General features: G+C 41.2%; 1 protein-coding gene across 2 annotated transcripts in view; it reads left to right on the top strand.

Moving 5' to 3' along the window:
- MAP2K5 (mitogen-activated protein kinase kinase 5) overlaps nt 1-21,391 on the top strand; it is a 204,179-nt gene that overhangs the window by 68,008 nt on the left and 114,780 nt on the right. For both annotated transcript variants that reach the window (XM_072981835.2, XM_072981834.2), the window contains exons 9-12: nt 817-856; nt 16,241-16,309; nt 16,405-16,486; nt 18,280-18,341. In XM_072981835.2, coding sequence (XP_072837936.2) covers nt 817-856; nt 16,241-16,309; nt 16,405-16,486; nt 18,280-18,341 — 253 coding nt within the window. The remainder of the gene's footprint in view (nt 1-816; nt 857-16,240; nt 16,310-16,404; nt 16,487-18,279; nt 18,342-21,391) is intronic.

The following is a 21,391-nucleotide window of genomic DNA, read 5'->3' as shown; positions in this document are numbered from 1 at the left end:
GGTTATTCTTGCACATTTTCTGACCTGCTAACTCATACACAGTCTGTGTAATGTGGTATCTGGGAGTCATGGCAACTGGACTTCATTCTTATTAGGTTGAAATGTTTCGCTACTCATCCAAGCAGCTTCTTCAGTCTGCTTGGATGAGTAGTGAAACTTTTCAACCTAATACTGTAAGAAGTCCGGTTGCCATGACTCAGCTTCCAGATAACCTTGTATTCACCTGGATGACTGAGAATCTTCACAGATGTATTGTGGTACCTGGTAACTGGTTCATTCTGTAGTTCTGGATAGGTGTGAGAAATGAGAATCTTCTTGGGTTCTTAGTTGACCATAATACTACTAATAATTGTGTGCTATCAAGTCAATTCTGACTTATGGTGACCAGAGTTTTCTAGGTAGAGAATGCACAGAAGTGATTTACTATTTGCTTCTTTTGGGAACGTCCTGGGACTGTGCAGCTTGTCCATGATTACACAGGCTGGCTCTTCTCCCAGGAGACACAGTGTCGAATTGAACTGCCCTCCTCTGGCTCTGCAGCCAGGTTCCTAAACCATGTTGCATGGTAAATAGACTTTATTCAGTTCTGTCATTCAGATGTTCAAGGGGATTGATTGCTGTTCCAGAGACAGAAGGAGCTTCTAAGGGGACTGTTTCATAGAAACTAGAATTTGATTTAATCAGTTAACGTGTTGAATAGCTAAGAAGCAGCATTAGCTGGAAAACGTTTATGGATGTAATTCTCAAATGAAAGTATTAATGTGATTTTTTTTTGTCTGTTCAACTGATACGTGTTTTTTTTTTTTCTGGATGCAGAGCAAACCATGTCCTCAGTGGGAAAATATTAGCAGTCAAGGTAAGTTCTTTTTTTAACCCCCATTTCTTCTTTTTGTAGTGATCTTAGTGTGATTTATTCCATAAAAGCAAGCTTGAAAGCATAGCAAGTCCAGGTCATAGCATACAAACATACGCAAGGGATACCTTTATATTGTGATGAACTGTAGAACTGCCCACCAGCGTTTGTGGTAGCAGGTAGTGTGTGTGTGTGTGTGTGTGTGTGTGTGTGTGTGTGTGTGTGTGTGTGTGTGTGTGTGTGTGTGTGTGTGTGTGTGTGTGTGTGTGTGTGTGTGTGTGTGTGTGTGTGTGTGTGTGTGTGTGTGTGAGAGAGAGAGAGAGAGAGAGAGAGAGAGAGAGAGAGAGAGAGAGAGAGAGAGAGAGAGAGAGAGGAATTGTGTTTTTCCTGACACAGATAACTAGATGTTAGTGGGGAAAATTATACTACATTGGGAAAGAAACCAACATTCGTCCTTGACTTCACCGTGTGGAGCAATTATACTTCACTGAGAAAAATACTGTACTAATGTTCACCTTTGACCTCTTGTAAGATCTGGGCCTTAATGTTAACCAGATCAATTTTGTTCTAAAGCCAACTCCTGTGGTTCAGTACATAGGAGCAGCATTGAACTCTCTAGTCATCAAAGCCTTCTTCCATAGGAATACTCAGAAAATTTGCCCTAACCCTTTCAGATAGTGCAGGAACCCATGTCTAGAATGTTGTTATTCTGGACCACTTTGCCTGTCCCATTAACAAGACCTTCAGTGTTCCTAGAGTATGCTCTGACATCTTTTTCCTGACTTCCTTTTAAAGATGATTCCTTTGCTCTCCCTGTCCCCACAGAAACTTTTTCTTCATTTGCAAATTCGGGGGAACAGCAGACTTTTCTTAACATTGCCTGCTACTATAGTGTATTGCATTCTGATTCAGTGTATTGTATTACTTTAAGAAATCTGTATCTTCTTGTGTGGAAGTGTTACTTCTACTTTCTTCTGCCAAATAATGTGGAACTGACCTCTAATACTTTCTAAAAAGTACTCCTATACTAGAAAAAAAAAATTGAGACTAGGTGGTTGTTTTTTTGGGTGCTTTTAAACTATCTGTACATTAAGCATCTAAAATACAGTGGTGCCCTGCTTGACGATTACCTTGTTAGATGAGGAAATCGCTTAACGATGAAGTTTTTGCGATCACAATACAATGTTTTAATAGGGAAAAACCGCTTTACGACGATCGGTTCCCTGCTTCGCTTAATGACGATCAAAACAGCTGATCGTTGGGTCTTCAAAATGGCCGCCCGCTGTGCAAAATGGCTCCCCGCTGTGTTTTAGGATGGATTCCTCGCATTACAGGCACTGGAAAATGGCCACCCTATGGAGGATCTTCGCTGGACGCTGAGGTATTTCGCCCATTGGAACGCATTGAGCCGATTTTCAGTGCATTTCAATGGGATTTTTACTTTCGTTTGACAACGATTTCGTTCTACAGCGATTTTGCTGGAACGGATTATCCTCGTCAAGCGAGGCACCACTGTACAAATGCCAAGGCCCTGTCTCTTGTAGCCAGCCAGCTTGCATTATGTAGTGAGGGTATTTGAAAGGAAGGAGCTTGGATGAGGACTTCAGAGTAAGAACTGGTAGATATTTATCTCCATTTTATTGATACCTAGTCTTTGTTCCAGTGCTACAAGCAGAAGTGTCTGAAAACAGTTTAAAACAAATACGATGAAAAGACAGCAAGCTACAATATGAAGTTGCAATTAAACATATAATAATGGGAGAATATTCCCATATCTTCAGTTAAATTACTGCACTTTTTAGGACTTCAAAGATTAAAGCTAGATGATTGAAATTGAAACAAAGCTGGCTGTCAATATAAATGCTAAAGTACTGAAGTAATACCATATCAGCCTGTCCATGTAAGCAGTCTTTGCAGGGTCCGTTAGAGACTAACCAAACCTTTCAGACTGCTTTCAAGGGCGGTACCTTGTGTAATACATTCTAGTAAACCAGATGGTGAGATTCCTGAGTAACTCAGAAAGCCACCTCTGTTATTGCAGAATCATGGTTAGCATGTTAGCCTTCATTAATAAAAGTCACTTTGGCCCACCAAAGTCACTTGTGTCTCTAGTGACAGTGAACAAAGACCAAAACTCTGCAGACCTTGATGTTTCAGAAACTCAAAGTCTCATCTGTGTCATGTGGAAGGGAGAGATATAGCTGAGTGTCTTCTGCTTAAAAGACAGCCACTGTTATTTAACGGATAGCAGGATGATGGGCTAGGACTCAAGTCCCAGCTAAGCTGGAGAAACGTACTGTGTATGTGTGTGAGGCAAGAGTATAACCACTCATATATCTCAAAAAACACTATTAGGGTCCCCATAAGTTGGACACAACTTGACAACACACAGCAAAACAAAATCTGGCAATTAATTACACTTTAGCCTACATACCCAAACTATCATGTAGTTATTGAAACATATGAGGAATAATATAGAGCCATGTGAAACTCTCACATCACAATTGTGAAGACGCAAAGCTATAATCCTCTGGCAATACTGTCTGGAATTGAACATCAAACTAACTCCATTTTTAGTGAAATATGTGAACTCCCCCAATTCATCACCTTGGAAATTACCATTTAATATTACCAGATTTAGCTTATCGATCAGCTGCCAAAACCTTTTTCCAGTCTTATTCAGAAGGGGGTCTTTTGTATTTCTTGACTGATTATAAAAGTCACCAATATGCTCAGCATAGGCAGATCTAAAATGGCCATTGCCCAGACGTGCATTAAAATCTCCAAGCAGTATTGTTTGCGCTCCATGAAATTTTGTCTCAAGATCATATATGTACATTTCTAAATCAGACCAGCAATGCTCGTAGTAGAAAGGAGATGAATAAGGCAGAATATAAACATTCACAACCAAAATTTCCCAGTCCCTTGAAGGTCAGTAGATCTTAAAGATGGTAGTAGTAAAACAGCACAGACCACTGAGGTGGATATTAGACAAGCCAACCCTCCATTTGGACGACCTCTAGCTATTGCAGGAGTTGCAGCGAGAGTGTATGAAGTAAATCCATTTAATAACAACTCAGATAATAACCATGTCTCCTGAATAAAGATAATATCAAAACTTTTCATAAATGACAAAAATGATGGGAATTGAACATCAGGTAGGAAAGGAAGCCCCCTCAGGGGCCCCATATCCCAACTCAGAAATATATTTATTGTTAGTCAAAACCACTGTAAGATCGAAATGAAGGAACAGGAATGTGGTCTGTAGTCTACTGTCTCTTTTCCAGCACCTACCACGTTCCATAGAGAGCAAAGCAGTTTCAATTCCAATCCAGGCTGAAAGAAATGTGTTCAGAAAAGTTAGTAGAGCTTGGAGTTGTTCAGCAGCCACAACACAATGCTGTTTCCAGGAAGGGAATATTAATAACCAGCCAATCATAGTTTTCATCTTGTGAGCCCAGCCTCCTTACCCCTTTTGAGGTTTGTGCCCATCTCTACATATAAACATCCTGGCCATAACTAGAGTGATTCAGTGTATCAAGTGCACACGGGCTTGTCTTTGAAGTGCAAAGATGTTGCTCTGATAAGTGCAGAGAGGGAGGTAGATGAAGTAGATTATATTCACAAATTCCATAATGTGTTTCAAGGCTTAAGTAAAGATCAAGGCTTCTTAGCTCACTATGTGTACTAATAAGAAGTTATCTTTGCAATTTTGCATAAGAAAAATAATTATTGATTCTGGCCTCAAAATCCAAAGTTGATTCAGGGAGAAAAAAGCCTGATTCAGCAGCTGTGCACTTCAAAAACAAACCTATACTTACCTGATAGTTGACCACCGTAATAATGGCCACAATGTTTATGTTATTAACACTCTCAATGTTCATTATTGTTGTTAATGCTATTGTCACTTCAACATTTTATTTGCCTGTGTCCATCGATCTTTTTCCGGTTCCCACCTGAAAAATAATACTACACTCCATGTGTTTGAGGAAGTGAAGTCTTATTCACAAGCTTACACTGAAATACATTTGATAGTCTTTAATGAGCTACAATTCTATTTTTCCTCCTTCCCTCTTTTCTTTTTTCTTATACATACCAAAATAGACTAACATTGTTAGGTCTTTGAGAACTTTATCTTCATAATATTGCACAAAATTGTTGCAGCATGCTAACAAGGGTACAACCAGATCTCTGGATGACGTTACAATTGGCTCCCAAAATCCAGAAAACTCTGCTGGATGAAGATGAAATGGAGATGGAAAAGAAATCCTTTGAAATTCTTCATGGCCACAAAATAATCTGGATAATGTTCTGAAACCTATATTTGATCAGATTACTTGAAAAACAAATTGTAAGAATTTCAAAGAAATATGATGAGTAGTAATGGGAGACTTCAGTTATCCTGATATCTGCTGGGAGATAAATTCTGCAAAATATGAACCTTCCTGGAAATTCCTGACTTGTATGGCTGATAATTTCTCCTACAAAACATGGAGGAAGAAACTAGAGGACTAGCTATCCTGGATTTGATCCTAACTAATAGAGATTACTGGGTGGAAGAAGTAGCAGCAAGAGGAACTCTGGGGGAAAGTGATTGTGTTCTACTTAATTTTGTAATTTCAAAAGAGAGTGTAGCTGCACATTGTTACATACAGCACTGATGTTACCTGTCTGTCATGGGTTTGGAGGGAAAGTTCCATCCTATGGGGAGTGGAAGGCGGGACATCAGGAGGAGGGGCTGTACTGTATAAATATGTGATGCCTGTGTGGTGAGAGTAAGACACTGAGAGACACTGGGTTGTGACGAAGCAGCAGCTGGGAAGAAGAAGCTGTTGTGGGAGTCTGTGTGTCAGACAGGGTACTACTGTGTGTCAGAGTACCAACCTGATAGGTTCAGGTGTCTGTTGGTTAGCCAGAACTGATAGGTTCAGGGTCTGTGCTTCAAGTTAAGGGTTCTGGGTGAACCAAACTGTATGCTTGTATGAGTGAGGATAAGCCACGTTACTTTATCCTATTCACCTGATTGTTTATTTTTCCCTGTGTGTATTTAAAATAAACCTTATTCTTTTTATTGTTTAAAAATCCATCCCTGGTCTGTGTGACTTCTTATAGGGAATGGTTGGTGGCAGCTTAGTGTAACTGTGTGACATATCCCAGTAGGTCTGGGTTTGTCACATTGATTGGTGTCCAGCGTGTGGGATACGACTGGTCCAGTTGTCCAGCGGTCCAGCAAAGCCTTGGCAAGTGTGCCCAGAGCAAGGTGGGTCTAGTCAGGGACAGTCTGAGGCGCGTAGGTAATCTTCTAGGTGTACCTCACGGGGGGGTGCACTAGTGGAAGAACGTGCCAACTGGGGAGACTTAGATTAAGGTGCTCTGAGGCAGCCTAGTTTTGGCGGGAAAAAGCTGAGGCAAAACTGCGTAGTAACAGTGATCTAGCTTGCCAGCTGAGAGGCCCAGCAGAGGGGGGTAGGCTCTGACTCGATACTGTTGCAAGTTTAGTGCTGAAGAACAGCAGCAATCTCTAGGGAGAGCTGGTTCTGAGGCAAGAAGAAAAAAAGTGGTCGTTTTATTTTGAGGCTTGACTTTTAAAGCAGCCTGTTCTGAGGGGGGATTATGCCCTTGACTCGAAGCCAGATGGCCGAAATGAGTGAAGTGAAAGACCCCCAGATTGACCAAGGTTCTGAGGATGAATTTGGCTCAGTGCAGGGTGACAGCACAGGAGAGCAGAACCCAGAACTCAGAAAATTGCTCCTAGCCCAACAGCATGAACTGAGGATGAGGCAATTTGAAGTGGAGGAAAGATTAGAGAGAGAAAGAAGGGAGGAAAGGGAAAGGCAAATTGAAATGGAGGAAAGGGAAAGAGAGAAACAAAGGCAATTTGAATTAGAGAGAGAGAGAATGGAGAGGGAGGAAAGATTGGAGAGAGAGAGAATGGCGTTTGAATTAAGAAAACTGGAACTGATGAACCAGAACAATAATAACAATAGGGATTCTGAGGGAGGCCAATTGTCTAAGGCTGACCTGAAGAAATTCCCTGTGTACCACAAGGGAGATTGTCCTGAGGTGTTCTTTTCCTTAGTGGAAAGAGCGTTTGTGGACTTCTCAGTGAGGGAAACTGAGAAGATGACCATCATGCGATCTTTAATCAGTGGTAGCCTGGCTGAGGTTTATGCCGAGATGCCTGAGGAACTGATGAAAGATTTTGCAGAGTTTAAAAAACTGGTGTTTGCCAGACATGGGATAAATGCAGAGCAGCTGAGACAAAGATTCAGGTCCCTCACCAAGAAACCAGAACAGACTTTTACCCAAGTGGGGGCCCAATTGGTGAGGCTGCTTGAGAAATGGCTATCGCAGGAAGGGACAGAGACCTATGAGCAGCTTAAAGACTTGATAGCACTGGAACAGTTCTATTCAGTCCTGCATGGGGAATTGAAATTCCAGGTGAGGGAAAGGAAACCGAAATCTGTGGCAGCAGCCGCAGAGATCGCAGATTTTATTTCCCAAATAAGAAAGCCCTTGGGTGAGGGGAAATCTGTAGGTAAACCCAAAGAAACCTACAGCAAGTACTCTCAGGGACCAGGGAAAAGCCAGCAAGGGGGAGGGGCCCATGGTGAAGGGAAGCCCTCAGACATGAAACCAAGACCTCAGATTTTGGAGGGAAAACCAAAACAAGATGAGAGAGAATCAAAATACACCAGAAAATGTTATTTCTGTCAGGGAAAGGGTCATCTAATCTCAGAGTGTGAGAAATTAAAGCAGCTAAAAGGAATGGTGCCTCAGGAGTCTAGTGGGACCAAGCCAAAAGCTGTGTTCTGTGTCCAGAAAGAGCAAGGCTCAGTGTCACTGAGGGAGCCTGTTGCCATGACTACTCAGTCTGGAACAGCTACCTCTGCTGATCAAGCTGAGGAAAATGGTCCTCTTATAGAGGTAAAGCGCTGCTTGCTGGTGAAAACAGATTCTCAGTTGTTTGAGACAGCAGGGGTGGACGTAGGAATACTTGACCGTCAGTATAGGGGGCTGCGGGACACTTGTTCCCAGGTAACCCTGTGCCATCCAGATATTATTCCTAGGGAGTTTATAATCCCAAATGAGAGCATGAAGGTGGCAGGGATTGAGGGGCAGGTAATCTCTCTGCCAGTAGCAGAGGTACCTGTCAACTTTCAAGGCTGGAGGGGAGTTTGGCGGCTAGCGATTTCATCGACTCTGCCAGCAGCCGTGCTCGTGGGAAATGACCTGGCTGAACATGTGAAAAGGGTGCTAGTGATTACACGCTCACAAGCCACCACAGGGACAGTTCAGGGGGGTAATGATGAGCCAGAGACGGAAGCAGAGGGGAGTTCAGAAGCTGTGGTGGAAACCTTAACCACAGACAGCAGATTTGGACAGGAGCAAAAGGCAGACGCCACTCTCCAAAAGTGTTTTGAACAGGTGACTGACGCCCAGCTAACACCTGAAACCCCAGTGAGATTTCTGGAGAAAAAGGGGATTTTATATAGAGAGACCCTGAGGAATATCTCAAAAGGGGGAGATGGGATCAGAAGTCAGCTGGTGGTACCTGAAAAGTATCGCCCCATGATCTTACAGAAGGGTCACTCTGACATGTCTGCTGCACACTTAGGGGTGAAAGGGCCCCTTGAGTTGATCAAGCAAGATTGGGAGCAGATCACCCAGGATGACCCACAAGACGTTGTGACATACTAGACACCTTAATGAATGACCTAAGGAGAAATCTAGAGCTGGCAGCAGAAAACCTGCAAGCTCAGAAGGTCAGACAGAAAACATGGTATGACCACAAAGCTAGAGAGAGGCACTTTGACCCAGGGGAGGAAGTGCTTTGGCTTAGGCCCTGCAGAGAGAATAAATTGCAGCTCAAATGGGCAGGACCATATAGGGTCATTTCCAAGATGTCAGACCTGAACTACCTAATAGAGCAGGAGGAGAACCAAGCAAGGAGGGTGGTTCATGTGAATGCCCTAAAACCCTACTACAGAGGAGAACAGAGGGTTTTATTCGCGATAAAAGCAGCTGAGAGTGAGGAAGCTGAATTACCCTTCTGGGAGGGTAGAGGGGAAGTAAAATACAACCCAGAGGAGGTAAAGATCAGTCCTGCACTCACCCAAGACCAGCAGCAAGAACTAAAAATGCTGCTTAGTAAATATCAACAGGTGTTTTCCAACAAGCCGGGGATAGTGAAGGGAGTGATGCATCGGATCCACACAGGGGATGCACCCCCGCAGGCAGTATCCCCATACCGAGTAACGGGACCCTATAGGGACAAGGTGCGGAAGGAGCTGGACGAGATGCTGAGGGAGAACATAATCGTCCCCTCGTCTAGTCCTTGGTCCTCTCCGATAGTCCTTGTGGACAAGCCTGATGGGAGCATTAGGTTTTGTGTTGATTACAGGAAATTAAACCGTGTAACCACTCCTGATGCCTACCCAATGCCCAGGCTAGACAACCTGATTGAAACCATAGGGGGTTGTCGGTTCATCTCATCATTGGACCTGGTAAAGGGATATTGGCAATTAAGAATTGATCCCAGGGATCAAGAAAAGACTGCCTTTTGCAGCCCTTTTGGTCTCTATGAGTTTCGAGTCCTGAGCTTTGGTCTCAGAAATGCACCAGCCACATTCCAAAGGCTGATGGACCAGACCTTGGCAGGGCTCAGTGACTTTACAGTGGCCTACATTGACGACATAGGGATCTTCAGTAATACCTGGGAAGATCACCTGTTACACCTGGAGTTAGTGCTGCAGAGGTTAAGTGCAGCAGGGCTAACAGTAAAGGCCAGCAAGTGTCAGCTGGGTAGCCCCGAAATAAAATACTTGGGTCACATGGTAGGGGGAGGAATGATAAAACCCCTGGAGGCCAAAATAGAAGCAGTTCGTGATTGGCCTAGACCCAACACCAAGAAAAAAGTCAAATGATTTCTTGGGTTGGTGGGCTACTACAGAAAGTTCATCCCGAGGTTTAGCGAGATTGCGGCTCCGCTGACCGATCTGACGAGGAAGAAGGCTGATGACCGCATCCCGTGGACCAGCGACTGTGAGGCGGCGTTCCAGAGGTTGAAGGAAGCGCTAATCAACTATCCAGTCCTGCGGGCTCCAGACTTCGACCGGGAGTTCATCATCTACACCGATGCGTCTAACAGCGGCGTAGGAGCAGTTCTGTGCCAGGAGGATGAGAATGGTGACCAGCATCCAGTGTCCTACCTGAGTAGGAAACTTCAAAAAGGTGAGAGACATTTGGCAACCGTGGAAAAGGAGTGTTTGGCCATAGTCTACGCGATCCAGAAGGCCAAGCCTTACATCTGGGGAAGACATTTTATTCTGTGTACTGACCATTCACCATTGCAATGGTTAAAGACAATGAAAACCCACAATAGCAAACTTATGAGGTGGGCTTTAAACCTACAGGACTATGACTTTGAAGTGAAGGTGGTCAGAGGGTCAGTGAACTGTGTTGCTGACGCCTTATCAAGAAGACCTGAAGAATGAAGACGGCGAAAGAACATGGACTATGTGTATATAATGATGACAAAAGTTAAATGTACCTGGTTTTGAATTTGGTTTGTATGAATAAAGGTAAAATGGATGTATTGTATATGATAAATGTTTAAATGCCTATTTGCTATGGTTAACTTAGAATGTAAGTATAAGTAAGTATAATATGGTATGTATAACTGTTGTTGTGTGTTTTATCAAGGTTGTTTTTTGGTGAAAAGCACGTTAGCTTTCCCCCTACAAAACAACTTATAAAGAGGGGAGGTGTTACATACAGCACTGATGTTACCTGTCTGTCATGGGTTTGGAGGGAAAGTTCCATCCTATGGGGAGTGGAAGGCGGGACATCAGGAGGAGGGGCTGTACTGTATAAATATGTGATGCCTGTGTGGTGAGAGTAAGACACTGAGAGACACTGGGTTGTGACGAAGCAGCAGCTGGGAAGAAGAAGCTGTTGTGGGAGTCTGTGTGTCAGACAGGGTACTACTGTGTGTCAGAGTACCAACCTGATAGGTTCAGGTGTCTGTTGGTTAGCCAGAACTGATAGGTTCAGGGTCTGTGCTTCAAGTTAAGGGTTCTGGGTGAACCAAACTGTATGCTTGTATGAGTGAGGATAAGCCACGTTACTTTATCCTATTCACCTGATTGTTTATTTTTCCCTGTGTGTATTTAAAATAAACCTTATTCTTTTTATTGTTTAAAAATCCATCCCTGGTCTGTGTGACTTCTTATAGGGAATGGTTGGTGGCAGCTTAGTGTAACTGTGTGACATATCCCAGTAGGTCTGGGTTTGTCACACACATATATGCTGGATTTTAGTAAAGCCAATTTTAATAAACCCAGAACTATGATAGGTAGGGTCCCATGGCAGGAAATCGTACCAGGAAAAGGAGTCCCAAGATGGATGGGAGTTTCTTAGAAAGGAATTTCTACTAACAATTTTAAAAAAATGGAAGAGAGCAAATCTACCAATATGGCTTCACGAAAAGCTCAGAGAAGACTTAAAAACAGAAAAAGGCAGATATAGGAAGCGGAAGGAAGACCATGCTATGCAGGAAGAATACAGATAAGTAGCAAAGAATTGAATGGATGGCACTGGGGAGTCAAACGCTGAGAATGAACTGGTTAGCAAAAGATGCTAAAAGCAACAACAAAATTTCATTCTTAAGTGTGGCATCCAAAAGACAGTCTTTGTACCTCCAGGCAAATGTGAAGTACAAAGGGAGGGAATAGAATCATAGAAAAATTGAGTTGGAGGGGGCCTATAAGGCCAATGAGTTCAATCCCGTGCTCAGTGCAGGAATTCAAATCATAGCAGATCTGACGGACGTTTGTCCAATTTTCTCTTGAATGCCTCCAGCACTGGAGTGCTTACCACCTACCCTCCCCAGGTAATTTGTTTCACTGTTGTACTGCTCCTACAGTTAAGAAGTTTTTCCTAATATTCAGCCTAAATCCAACTTCCTGTTGTTTGATCCCATTATTATGTGTCCTATACACTCTGGGATGATCAAGAACAGATTTTTCTCTTCCTCTCTATAACTACCTTTCAAGCATTTCAAACACAGCATGGACAGAGTTCCTACTCCAGTCCTCTGAAGATGCCGGCCACAGAGACTGGCGAAATGTCAGGAAGAACAACCTTCAAAACACGGCCAAAGAGCCCGAAAAACCCACAACAACCATTTGAAAAGTGCTACCATATTTCACCTCAGTCTTTTTCCCCTCAAGGCTAAATATGCTGAGTTCTCTCAGTTTTTCCTCGTATGGCTTGGTTTCCAGTCCGTTGATCATCCTTGTTGCCCTCTTCTGAACTTGTTCTGGTTTGTTGGCAGCCTTCTTGAAGTGCGGAGTCCAACTCTGGACACAAAACTCTGGATGAGGCCTACCTAGTGCTTAATAGAGGGGAACTAGTACCTCACAGAATTTGGAGACTATATTTCTGTTAATGCAGCCTAAAATAGAATTTGCCTTTTTTGCAGTCACATCACACTGATGGCTCATATTCGTCTTTTAATTTACATCAATCCCAAGATCCTTCTCACATGTAGCAGTATTGAGCCAAGAAATCTCCATCTTGTAACTGTGCATTTGGGTTTTTTCCCCCTAAGGCTGTACCTAAGTTGTACTTACAGGCCATACAGAGTTCTTCATAGCAAGCACCATCAGCACAACATGATTGTGCTAAGCCATGATGCTGATCCAAGATGGAGGATGAAACTGCTAACTATCTTCCTTAAATCCTATTATCCCATAGTCCATAGTTCTAAGAGTCCACCAGTCTGAGAGCGGCTTTTAATTGGTTTTAGCTGTACTAATTAATTAGCAAGGCTAATTAACTATGTTTCAGGTGCAACCGTATTCATCAACAGTCTGTCCCCCCGTCCGTATCAAGGTCAGGATGTTTTCTCCAACTTTCTGATCTCAAGATGGCATGCCGTTGTTATACTGTTCCCAAAATATTCAGGCCTAGGCAGTTCAGCATAGGCATAAGATTTTACAGACTCCATGTTAATTCTCTAACCACTTTACAGATATTACAAGCTAGGTGTTAACTCCATAAACCATAATTCCTCCATACAATCAATGTCATTGGCTCCTGTATGTAAATTTCCATATGCATTAGATATGCTATAGCTTGGGTGGAGAGAATAATAAATTGAACTTTGTGAGCTATTATCTTCTGGTTGTCTTTCCTTTCAATGGATATGGGAAGTCTTACTAGATTACTACCTTATGTGCCGTATTCTCTGTTGTGGGAAGGCATGCCGTGGATGTAAAAACAGCCCATTACTTGCATACTGTTCTGTGGCTGCATGCCATGCTGCAACTACAGTGAGTTTCCTTTGCTCTGAATATAGCATTTAAATGGTCCATTTGATTAATCATTTGTATACTGACTATCATACTCCCAAATTTCCTCTGAGTTGTACATACTGTAAAAGACAATTATGTTGCCATAGATTAAATAAGTGAATTAAAATGGAGTTGCAGCTTAATTTGACCTGTGATTTTGCTCTCATTCCCTTTAGTGGTGTGCACACCATTCCAGCAAATAGATGAAGTCATCCATGACAGCTGGTGATGAATTGCCATCGCTATACTGTATATTTTAATAGCCTCCACTAATTTAAATTGAGCACCGAGTAAATTATAATTCAGTCACTTGACTGCTTGTATTTAACTTGACAACTCATCCTTATTTGTCCTGAAGGTGTAGTAGAGAAAATGGGCTCAGGTAATTCTCATAGGGTTAACCCTTTCATCCTTGAAGTATGCTGCATTAGAGTCTTTGTACATAGGAACTTGTTCGCTATTTCATTTCCCACTTTTGCTTGATTTAAAAAGAGGCAAATCATTTGCGGGCTGGGAGACATGCTGTCCATTCTAAGTTGTGAAATGGGGCACATACTTGAAGTGTGGACTTTTTCTCTCAAATCTTTAATTTTTTTGCTGCTCTTCCTGATTCACTCCCACACAAATAAATATATCAAACAAAATATTGCAGTCCTAATGGGCACATAATAATGGGCTCAAGCTACAGGAAGCCAGATTTAGGTAAAATACCAGGAAAAACGTCTTAACTGTTAGAGCCGTATGGCAATTGAACCAGTTCTCTCTGGGGGTGGTCAGAGCTCCGATGCTGGTGGCATTCAAGAGAAAATTGGGCAACCAGCTGTTAAATCTGCTTTGGTTTGTATTCCTGCACTGAGCAGGGGGTTGGACTTGATTTCCTTATAGGCCCCTTCCAACATAATTATTCAGTGATTCTGTAAAGACAAACCTGAGCTGATTCCCAGTTTTTTCATTGAGAGTAATGGAAATCGGTCTTAGTGTTGTGTTGCTCAGAGTCAGTTACTTCAGATATGTTCAGGGCCAAGCCAGATCATATGGCTAGTGTGCCATGTTGGCCAGGAGATTCTAGGAGTTGTAGTCCAGTTCCCTGATCACCACCCCCATATGCATATGCAACTCTCCATCCTAGCAATAAAATCTGAATTTCCTACCATTTCCTATTATCAGATAAAGAAAATTGCATAAGCACAATTGTGTTAAGACCAGCTTGATGAATTAGCCATTATCAAAGTTATTACAGGTAAAATAGCCACTTTGGTTTGCATGGTAGAGATTCCTTTTGGCCTATTGTTGCCTTATCTTTTATCTAGTGTGGAGAGACTGGGGATTAATCCTTGTGATGAGCATTTACTTGGAAACACACTAAAGTGGACAGTGGCCAAATGGAATATATTTTCCAGTAGCAGTCATTGGCAGCCATTTTGTATAAAGCTGGATTTAGCCTGTTTCCTTCTTTAAAAACAATTTACCTGTAATTCAGAACAACATAGGGACTTCCCTTCTTTTGTTCATAGCTTAGCTGATGCAGCTTGTCCCCTCCATGACATCAAACCCAGTCAATATTGAGTTAAACCTTTTGTAGCAATGGAAACCTGCTTTCAAGCAGAATTGCAGAATTAGAAAGCAGTCTCTTTTAGACATGATATAGAGGGTTAAATTTTGTTGCTCTTTTAATGGACAAAATTGATATAGTGTTCCAGCAGGTTACTTTGTTTTAAGCTTTCCACCCAGGAAAAAATGTAAGTGAATATTGTTGGCAAATGACTATTGATCTGGAGAAATGTGTTAAATGTTTTCTTGGCAGCCTTTCTATTGCAGTTACAATTTAGTTTAGTGAAAGCTTTTATAAATAACCCTAAAGCAAATTCGTACTAGAAACTGGTTATGCTCCCCCCCCCCATTTAGACAGACATCAATACTGTAAAATGTAGACTTAGGTATAGGTTTCTGTCTGTGTTGTGTGTGTGTGTGTGGGGGGGGGTTATATGTATATATATTGATGTGTATTATTTATTTGTGTTAGCAACCATGCCTTCATGGACTGTAGGCTGTTAACTGCAAGATATGCTTCAGCCTCAAATCACAACTAATCTATAGTAATACTATAGATTACTACTGATTTTACATTATTTCATTTAGAGGGGAAATGACCAGCTTCTTCATTTATGGGGAGGGACTTTTGCTTTTTTCCAAATGAGCTGGGAGTTTGCTGTATAAACCAGTCTCAAAGAATTTTTATGTAAAGTCTTTGGAACCCACAACAAAGTTGTACAGTACTGCCTAGCAATTAGAGATTCACAGTGGTAGAGCATGAACATGCCATACAAATGTTTATTTACATAATGACTGAAATCCAGTTGCTTGGTGTAGTAAGTTGCACTAGGCCTGTTGAATCAGTGGAGATTTGATGAATCATCTCCTCTGTAATTCCATTGATTCAAATGGGCCTAACCTAGTTGCAATTTACTTAAGTGCAATAAAATAGCAGCAGGAGTACGCCCACTTGAATAATGGAATTTACAGAGGAGCTGACTCACTAAATCCTTGTTCTAGTGTGATTTTCTATGCTAGGTAACAGGAATTCGGCCATTATGTGCATGTCCTGTACAAGATGAATGTAAGGTATATAGTGTTGAAATGCAATATATTTCATTTTACCCTTCAAACATTTTTCTTTTCTTCACATATGAAAATGTGGACAAAAATAACTTTGTTAACAATTTATTATCATTGCCAGGGACTAGATTACCTTCACTTCCTGACTGGCCATTGGCAGTGACTCAAGTGGTACATTCAACTTGGATTTCAGCCTGTGAAGGAATAAACTTAAAACTAGCTTGACAGCAGCAAACTAGATAGGCTCTGATGGCTCACTTTGGTTTTGGTAGGACAGAATATTGTGTTGCTTAGAAAACCCCTTACTGCTGTAAAAACATAATAATTAGAAGGAATAGGGTGATAGGCTAGTTAATGGTCATGCTGCATCACCTAATTTCTCAAGCAGTAATATTTCAGTATTTACTTCCAGGTGATCCCTTTAGATATTACACTGGAACTTCAGAAGCAGATTATGTCAGAATTAGAAATTCTTTACAAGGTATGTGTCCTTAACACCTGTATTTTAATTCTACTTTGCCTGTTGTTTCTCTGCAAATGTACATTAATAGCCTCTTTTTTCGCCTTCTTTTGTAGTGTGATTCATCCTACATCATAGGATTCTATGGTGCTTTTTTTGTAGAAAACAGGATTTCCCTTTGTACTGAATTTATGGATGGTAAGTTTTGTCTTACATATTCTTCAAAAGCCTTGGCTGTTTAAGGAAATATAATTGGCAAATCAGTTTGAGCGTTTTTCAGCAAATGTACTAAGGAAGCAAAAAGCTATTGTACAGATGGTACAAGATGCTGATTTTTATTTTTAAAGGGTGTTTTAAAAATAGTAAGCATACACAAGCCTTAACACATCAGGCAGGCAGGAGTAATGATTACTTGATGTTAAGTATGCTGTGTCTTCCTGAATCTTGTGCAGACTTTTATGGAAAATTTAAATAGAACAGAAGTAAATGCTGGTTTTTATCTGTGGTTTGATATTTGCCACTTCCATACAATCTGTCTTTGCTGACAAAACAGCTGTTCCTCCTTTTAGTGTTTCAATCACCAAAACAGATTTTGCTTTCAAATAAACATATTAGATCATTTGTATTGTATGCTTTCAGAGAGCACTTGATTACAAATGGCAAGATATGGTCCAGTAGTCTGTTTCTAATCCCAAATAAGACTAGACTCATTGAATCAATTGATCAGTGGTAAATCAACATTTACATAATATAACATTGAATCGATGGGTATGCTCTGCTTGAGATTTATAATGGGATACTAGTCAGAGTTTTAGTTCAGTATGAAAGAAGCTTACTGCACTGTGTTGATTTGTTTTTCACCTTGGTGGTCATCATCTTAGAACTGAGGGTTGAAAGGGATCATTTCGTCCCATCCCTGTCAAGGAAGCACAGCGGGGAATTGAACTTCCAATATCTGGCTCTGCAGCTAGAGACCTAAACCACTGAGCTATCCAGCTATCTAATTATAAATGGCCAGCAGGAAGATGTTGATAATTGAAGGGTTACATTTTTGATTTTGATATATGTGTGACTCATGAACAATTATACAAAGGTGTATGCACCCCAATATTGAATTGAAATTCCTTAATTAGAAGCAGTCTGCCACTGCTAGTAATGTTACTTCCATTACACAGGCAAACCTACCCAACAGGATGCTGGCTGATATCTCAGACAAGTAAAGGATGTGCACCTACACGAGTGACTCAGAACAGTTACTTAGGGCAGCAAGATGTATGCCCTGGTGTCTCTTGTCATGTTACAAAGACTGCTTTGGGACTGAGAAACATCTCTCAGATGATTATGGTTTTCACCCAGCAAAATGTATTAGGAAATTAACAACAACAACAACAACAACAACAACAACAACAACAACAACAACAACAACAACAACAACAACAACAACAACAACAACAACAACAACAACAACAACAACAGAACTGCAGAGCTGGAAGGGACCCTATGGATCATAAAGTCCAGCCCCTTTCTAGGAGGCACAGTGGGGAATTGAACTCCCAACCTCTGGCTCCACAGCCAGAGACCTAAACCATTGAGCTTCGTTTTGCCTCTTGCAAGCTAAATCTGGGTTACTATTTTTATGCTCTTGGCATTCATTTTTTAAAATATTGACCAAAATAGTATTGCTTAGCATAATCAATCACACTGGAGTAGGCCCCGTTGAGTAAATGAGAGTTTAGTGAGTCAGCTTCTTCATAAGTTCCATTGAGAAAGGTTTTGGACTTGATGGTCTTATAGGTCCCTTTCAACTTCATTATTCTACAAGTCTTTGATTCAAATGGGCCTATCATGTGTTTTACTTTAGCATAATAGGGCAAAGTTAGAGTAGGACCATTTGAATCAATGGAACCTACTCTAGTGCCAATTACTATGCTAGGCATCTTGGCAAGTACAGTATTTGATATTAATTAAACGTATGTTGTTCCTCCCTCTAGGGGGTTCTTTGGATGTTTACAGAAAAATTCCAGAACATGTATTGGGAAGAATAGCAGTCGCTGTGAGTACTTAGGATTTATGTTTTTAGTGTAATCATATTAAAAAACCTTAAAGCAAATACATTTAAGCATATTAATAATACTGCGGGGCCAAAAGAAAAAGAGGGAAAAATAGAAAAAAGCAGCAACCTTGTATTATTCAGAAAACGAACAAAACTACTTTGATACAAGGTTTCGTGTTTTAAAGTCCACTTTGTTTAGATATATTGAATTTATGTAATTCAAGCTTTTGTTAGATGTGTTTGGTGGTATACCCTAATTCGTGTAAATTTAAGTGGTAATATATTTCTGAGTCTTCTAGGCACAATAGAACTGCTAGCATTAGACAATATGTGGTTACTTCTCTCGAAAAATAAACTGCACAAATATAGCATCATGTGTCTTTAGATATCATGTGCCCACGAGCTGGGTTTTCAAGATAGAAGGAGAGAGTGTATCATAATCTTAAGGCTAGAGTGGAGACCACGGGGGAAGAAAGCCTTGGTTCGGTGTCACAGGGTAGAGTGTTCCTGAACAATTGCTAAATCTAAAGCTGATTTAAGTGGTTTAAAGCATGACAAAGATATTCTATAATGTACCATTTAATTAAATGCCTGCTTTCCACCCTCATTATATATCAAGCTGACAACTGAAATCCTTTAATCTAACACAGGCAGCTATTTAGGCTTCTTTCATTGTAATTCGCAGCTCGGTTTCATTCTCTCCACTTTAGCTGCATGCGTGAAGAGCATCTTTTCATCTGATGCTGTCTCTTTGGAGCTGTTCCAGATGGGTTTATTTTTAGGCCCAGTGTGGTTTCCTTCGGTACAAGAGAGTGTTTGGCTTTCTCCTCACTGCCCTTGTCTTAGATGAGACTGAAAGTGTTTCATTTTTGCTGCTTGCAGTCGTTGCACAATATTATTAAATAATTATTTGCATAATTCACATTAAGTTAAAAATATTTTATAGTGTAGAGTCACGTGTGTCCTTTCTAAGCAGTTTGAGGCAGCATCTTTTAACAGTTCTTCTGGTACATTGCAAAAAGCCATGCAATGAGCTGGTAGTCAAGGAACGAAAACCTCTTAATAAATTTGGGCAGTTTCCTTTGAAAGGTTGTTTTAGGAAAATTAAGTCTTAAATTTGAAATCTGCAATCAAAAGCCCTGTTTCATCTAGTGAGGTTGCATGATGAGAGCCTTTAAAAGCAAATCATTGAACCACTTAGCTGTGTAACAAGGAAGATGGGGGGGGGGCAATGCCAAAATCCTGCATCTGCTCCATCTCTCTTTAACTCTTTAAGTTGCTGGGGGGGGTAAGCTTTTAGGCTTGGGGGGGAATCACGTTTGTAGTGAGTATTTAAGCTTTGGGTTACCCCTTTGGGTAAGGAATATGTGTTAAGTAGTCCTCCAACCAAATTATGAAAATAATTTATGGAATGCATTAAGAGCTCAGTATTGGCTTAAATCCAATAATGTTAAGTTACCTTGGATATACCTAGTGATGTCATCAGTTGCAGATGTAATTAATATTAATCAAACTTTTTCTATCCTCTCTGCACCCAGATTCCTCCACTCTCTTAAGATCCTTTGGTCCTGGAGAATACTTTGGGGGCAGTGAGATGTGATTCATAAATATCCAAAATTGCCACCACCGATCCTTCCACAGTTGCCAGAAGCAGCAGTGGCAATTTTCAGATGTACAGTGGTGCCTCGCTTAACGAGCGCACCCTTAAACAACGAATCCGCATAGCGACGCTTTTTTTGCGATCGCTAATGCGATCGCATTGCGATGTTTAGATAGGCTAAACATCGCATTGCGATGATCGGTAAGCTTACCGATCTTCGCATTGCAATGTTTAGAAAACAGCTCATTGGTGGTTCCAAAATGGCCACCGGGTGCAGAAAATGGCCGTCCGCAGCGTTTTCACACCCTGTCATTGCTTACCGGGCAGCGAAAATGGCGTCCAGATGGGGGAATCTTCGCTTACCGGTGAGTTCCCCCCCCCAACATAGCGACGAATCCGGATAGCGACGTTAATCCTGGAACGGATTAATGTCGCTATGCGGGGCACCACTGTATAGCACTCCCTTCACTCCTGCTTTCCTGCTGTCCCCAAAGGCTTTTCCAGGATAAAAGGGATCCTAAGGGAGCTGAGGAGCATGGGGGTGGGGGAGAGTAGGAAACATTTAATTGATAAAATCTGGCCATTTCTGATGTCACCATCAGACTATACGGCACAAGTTTATGTTATTGGATTTCCACCTTTAAGTATTGTCTCAGATTCCCTCTACTTAGGAGTATCCTTTTATAGGGCTTCCCTTAGCCGAATTTAAGAATTTTTGTTTCCACCCTCAGCTTAGCTTTAACTTAAGCCCAGGTTTTTATGTTAGTCTGGACACTGAACTGTGAATGATGGAAATCCACTACCTGTGCATTTATGATTCATTTCAAATTCTTTTAAAGTACAGCACCGACAGCCATCTGTATGAGAGACAGTCAGACAGCTACATAGACCTAAGACATTCCCTCCAGTGTTGTGTCTAAGCTGAAGCTGGGTTCCCAGATGTTCCTAAGCTGCCTTTTGCTTGCCATTTTATAAATTTCCTTTCCATTTTTGAAGAACTGACACTGTGCACTGTATTTTGAGTGATAATGTTGACTGAAGTTTTTTTCCCCCTGCGAAAGATGTGCATTTAAACTGTTGAGAGTGAGTGAGTGATGGTAGGGATAACTACTATTTGTGTCAAGGCTTTGTCAAGTCATTGTTGTAAAACCTACTTTACTGAATAGTGGCAGTACCTTCTAGAGTATTCATTCAAAATAAATTCTATGCCAGAATCTATTTAATCTAATGCTTAATACTGCACATCTACATTCTGCATTGTAAAACAGCCTCCTCTTTAGTCTAGTAAGTGAAGAGGTGTCATTTCTCAACAGCATATAATGGGTTATATGGCATCTTTGGACCTGTGGTTATAAAATATTTTTAAAGTTAAAATGAAAAGTACTGTTGTTTGGTTAATAGTGTGCTTTTTATATGCACTCACCCAGTAAATGTGCTTTAGCACAAAAAC

The sequence above is a fragment of the Pogona vitticeps genome, chromosome 12, assembly GCF_051106095.1.
Source record: "Pogona vitticeps strain Pit_001003342236 chromosome 12, PviZW2.1, whole genome shotgun sequence".
Taxonomy (NCBI): Eukaryota; Metazoa; Chordata; class Lepidosauria; order Squamata; family Agamidae; genus Pogona; species Pogona vitticeps.
Note: the sequence above shows the minus strand (reverse complement) of the source record. Positions and strands in the feature narration are given on the sequence as shown.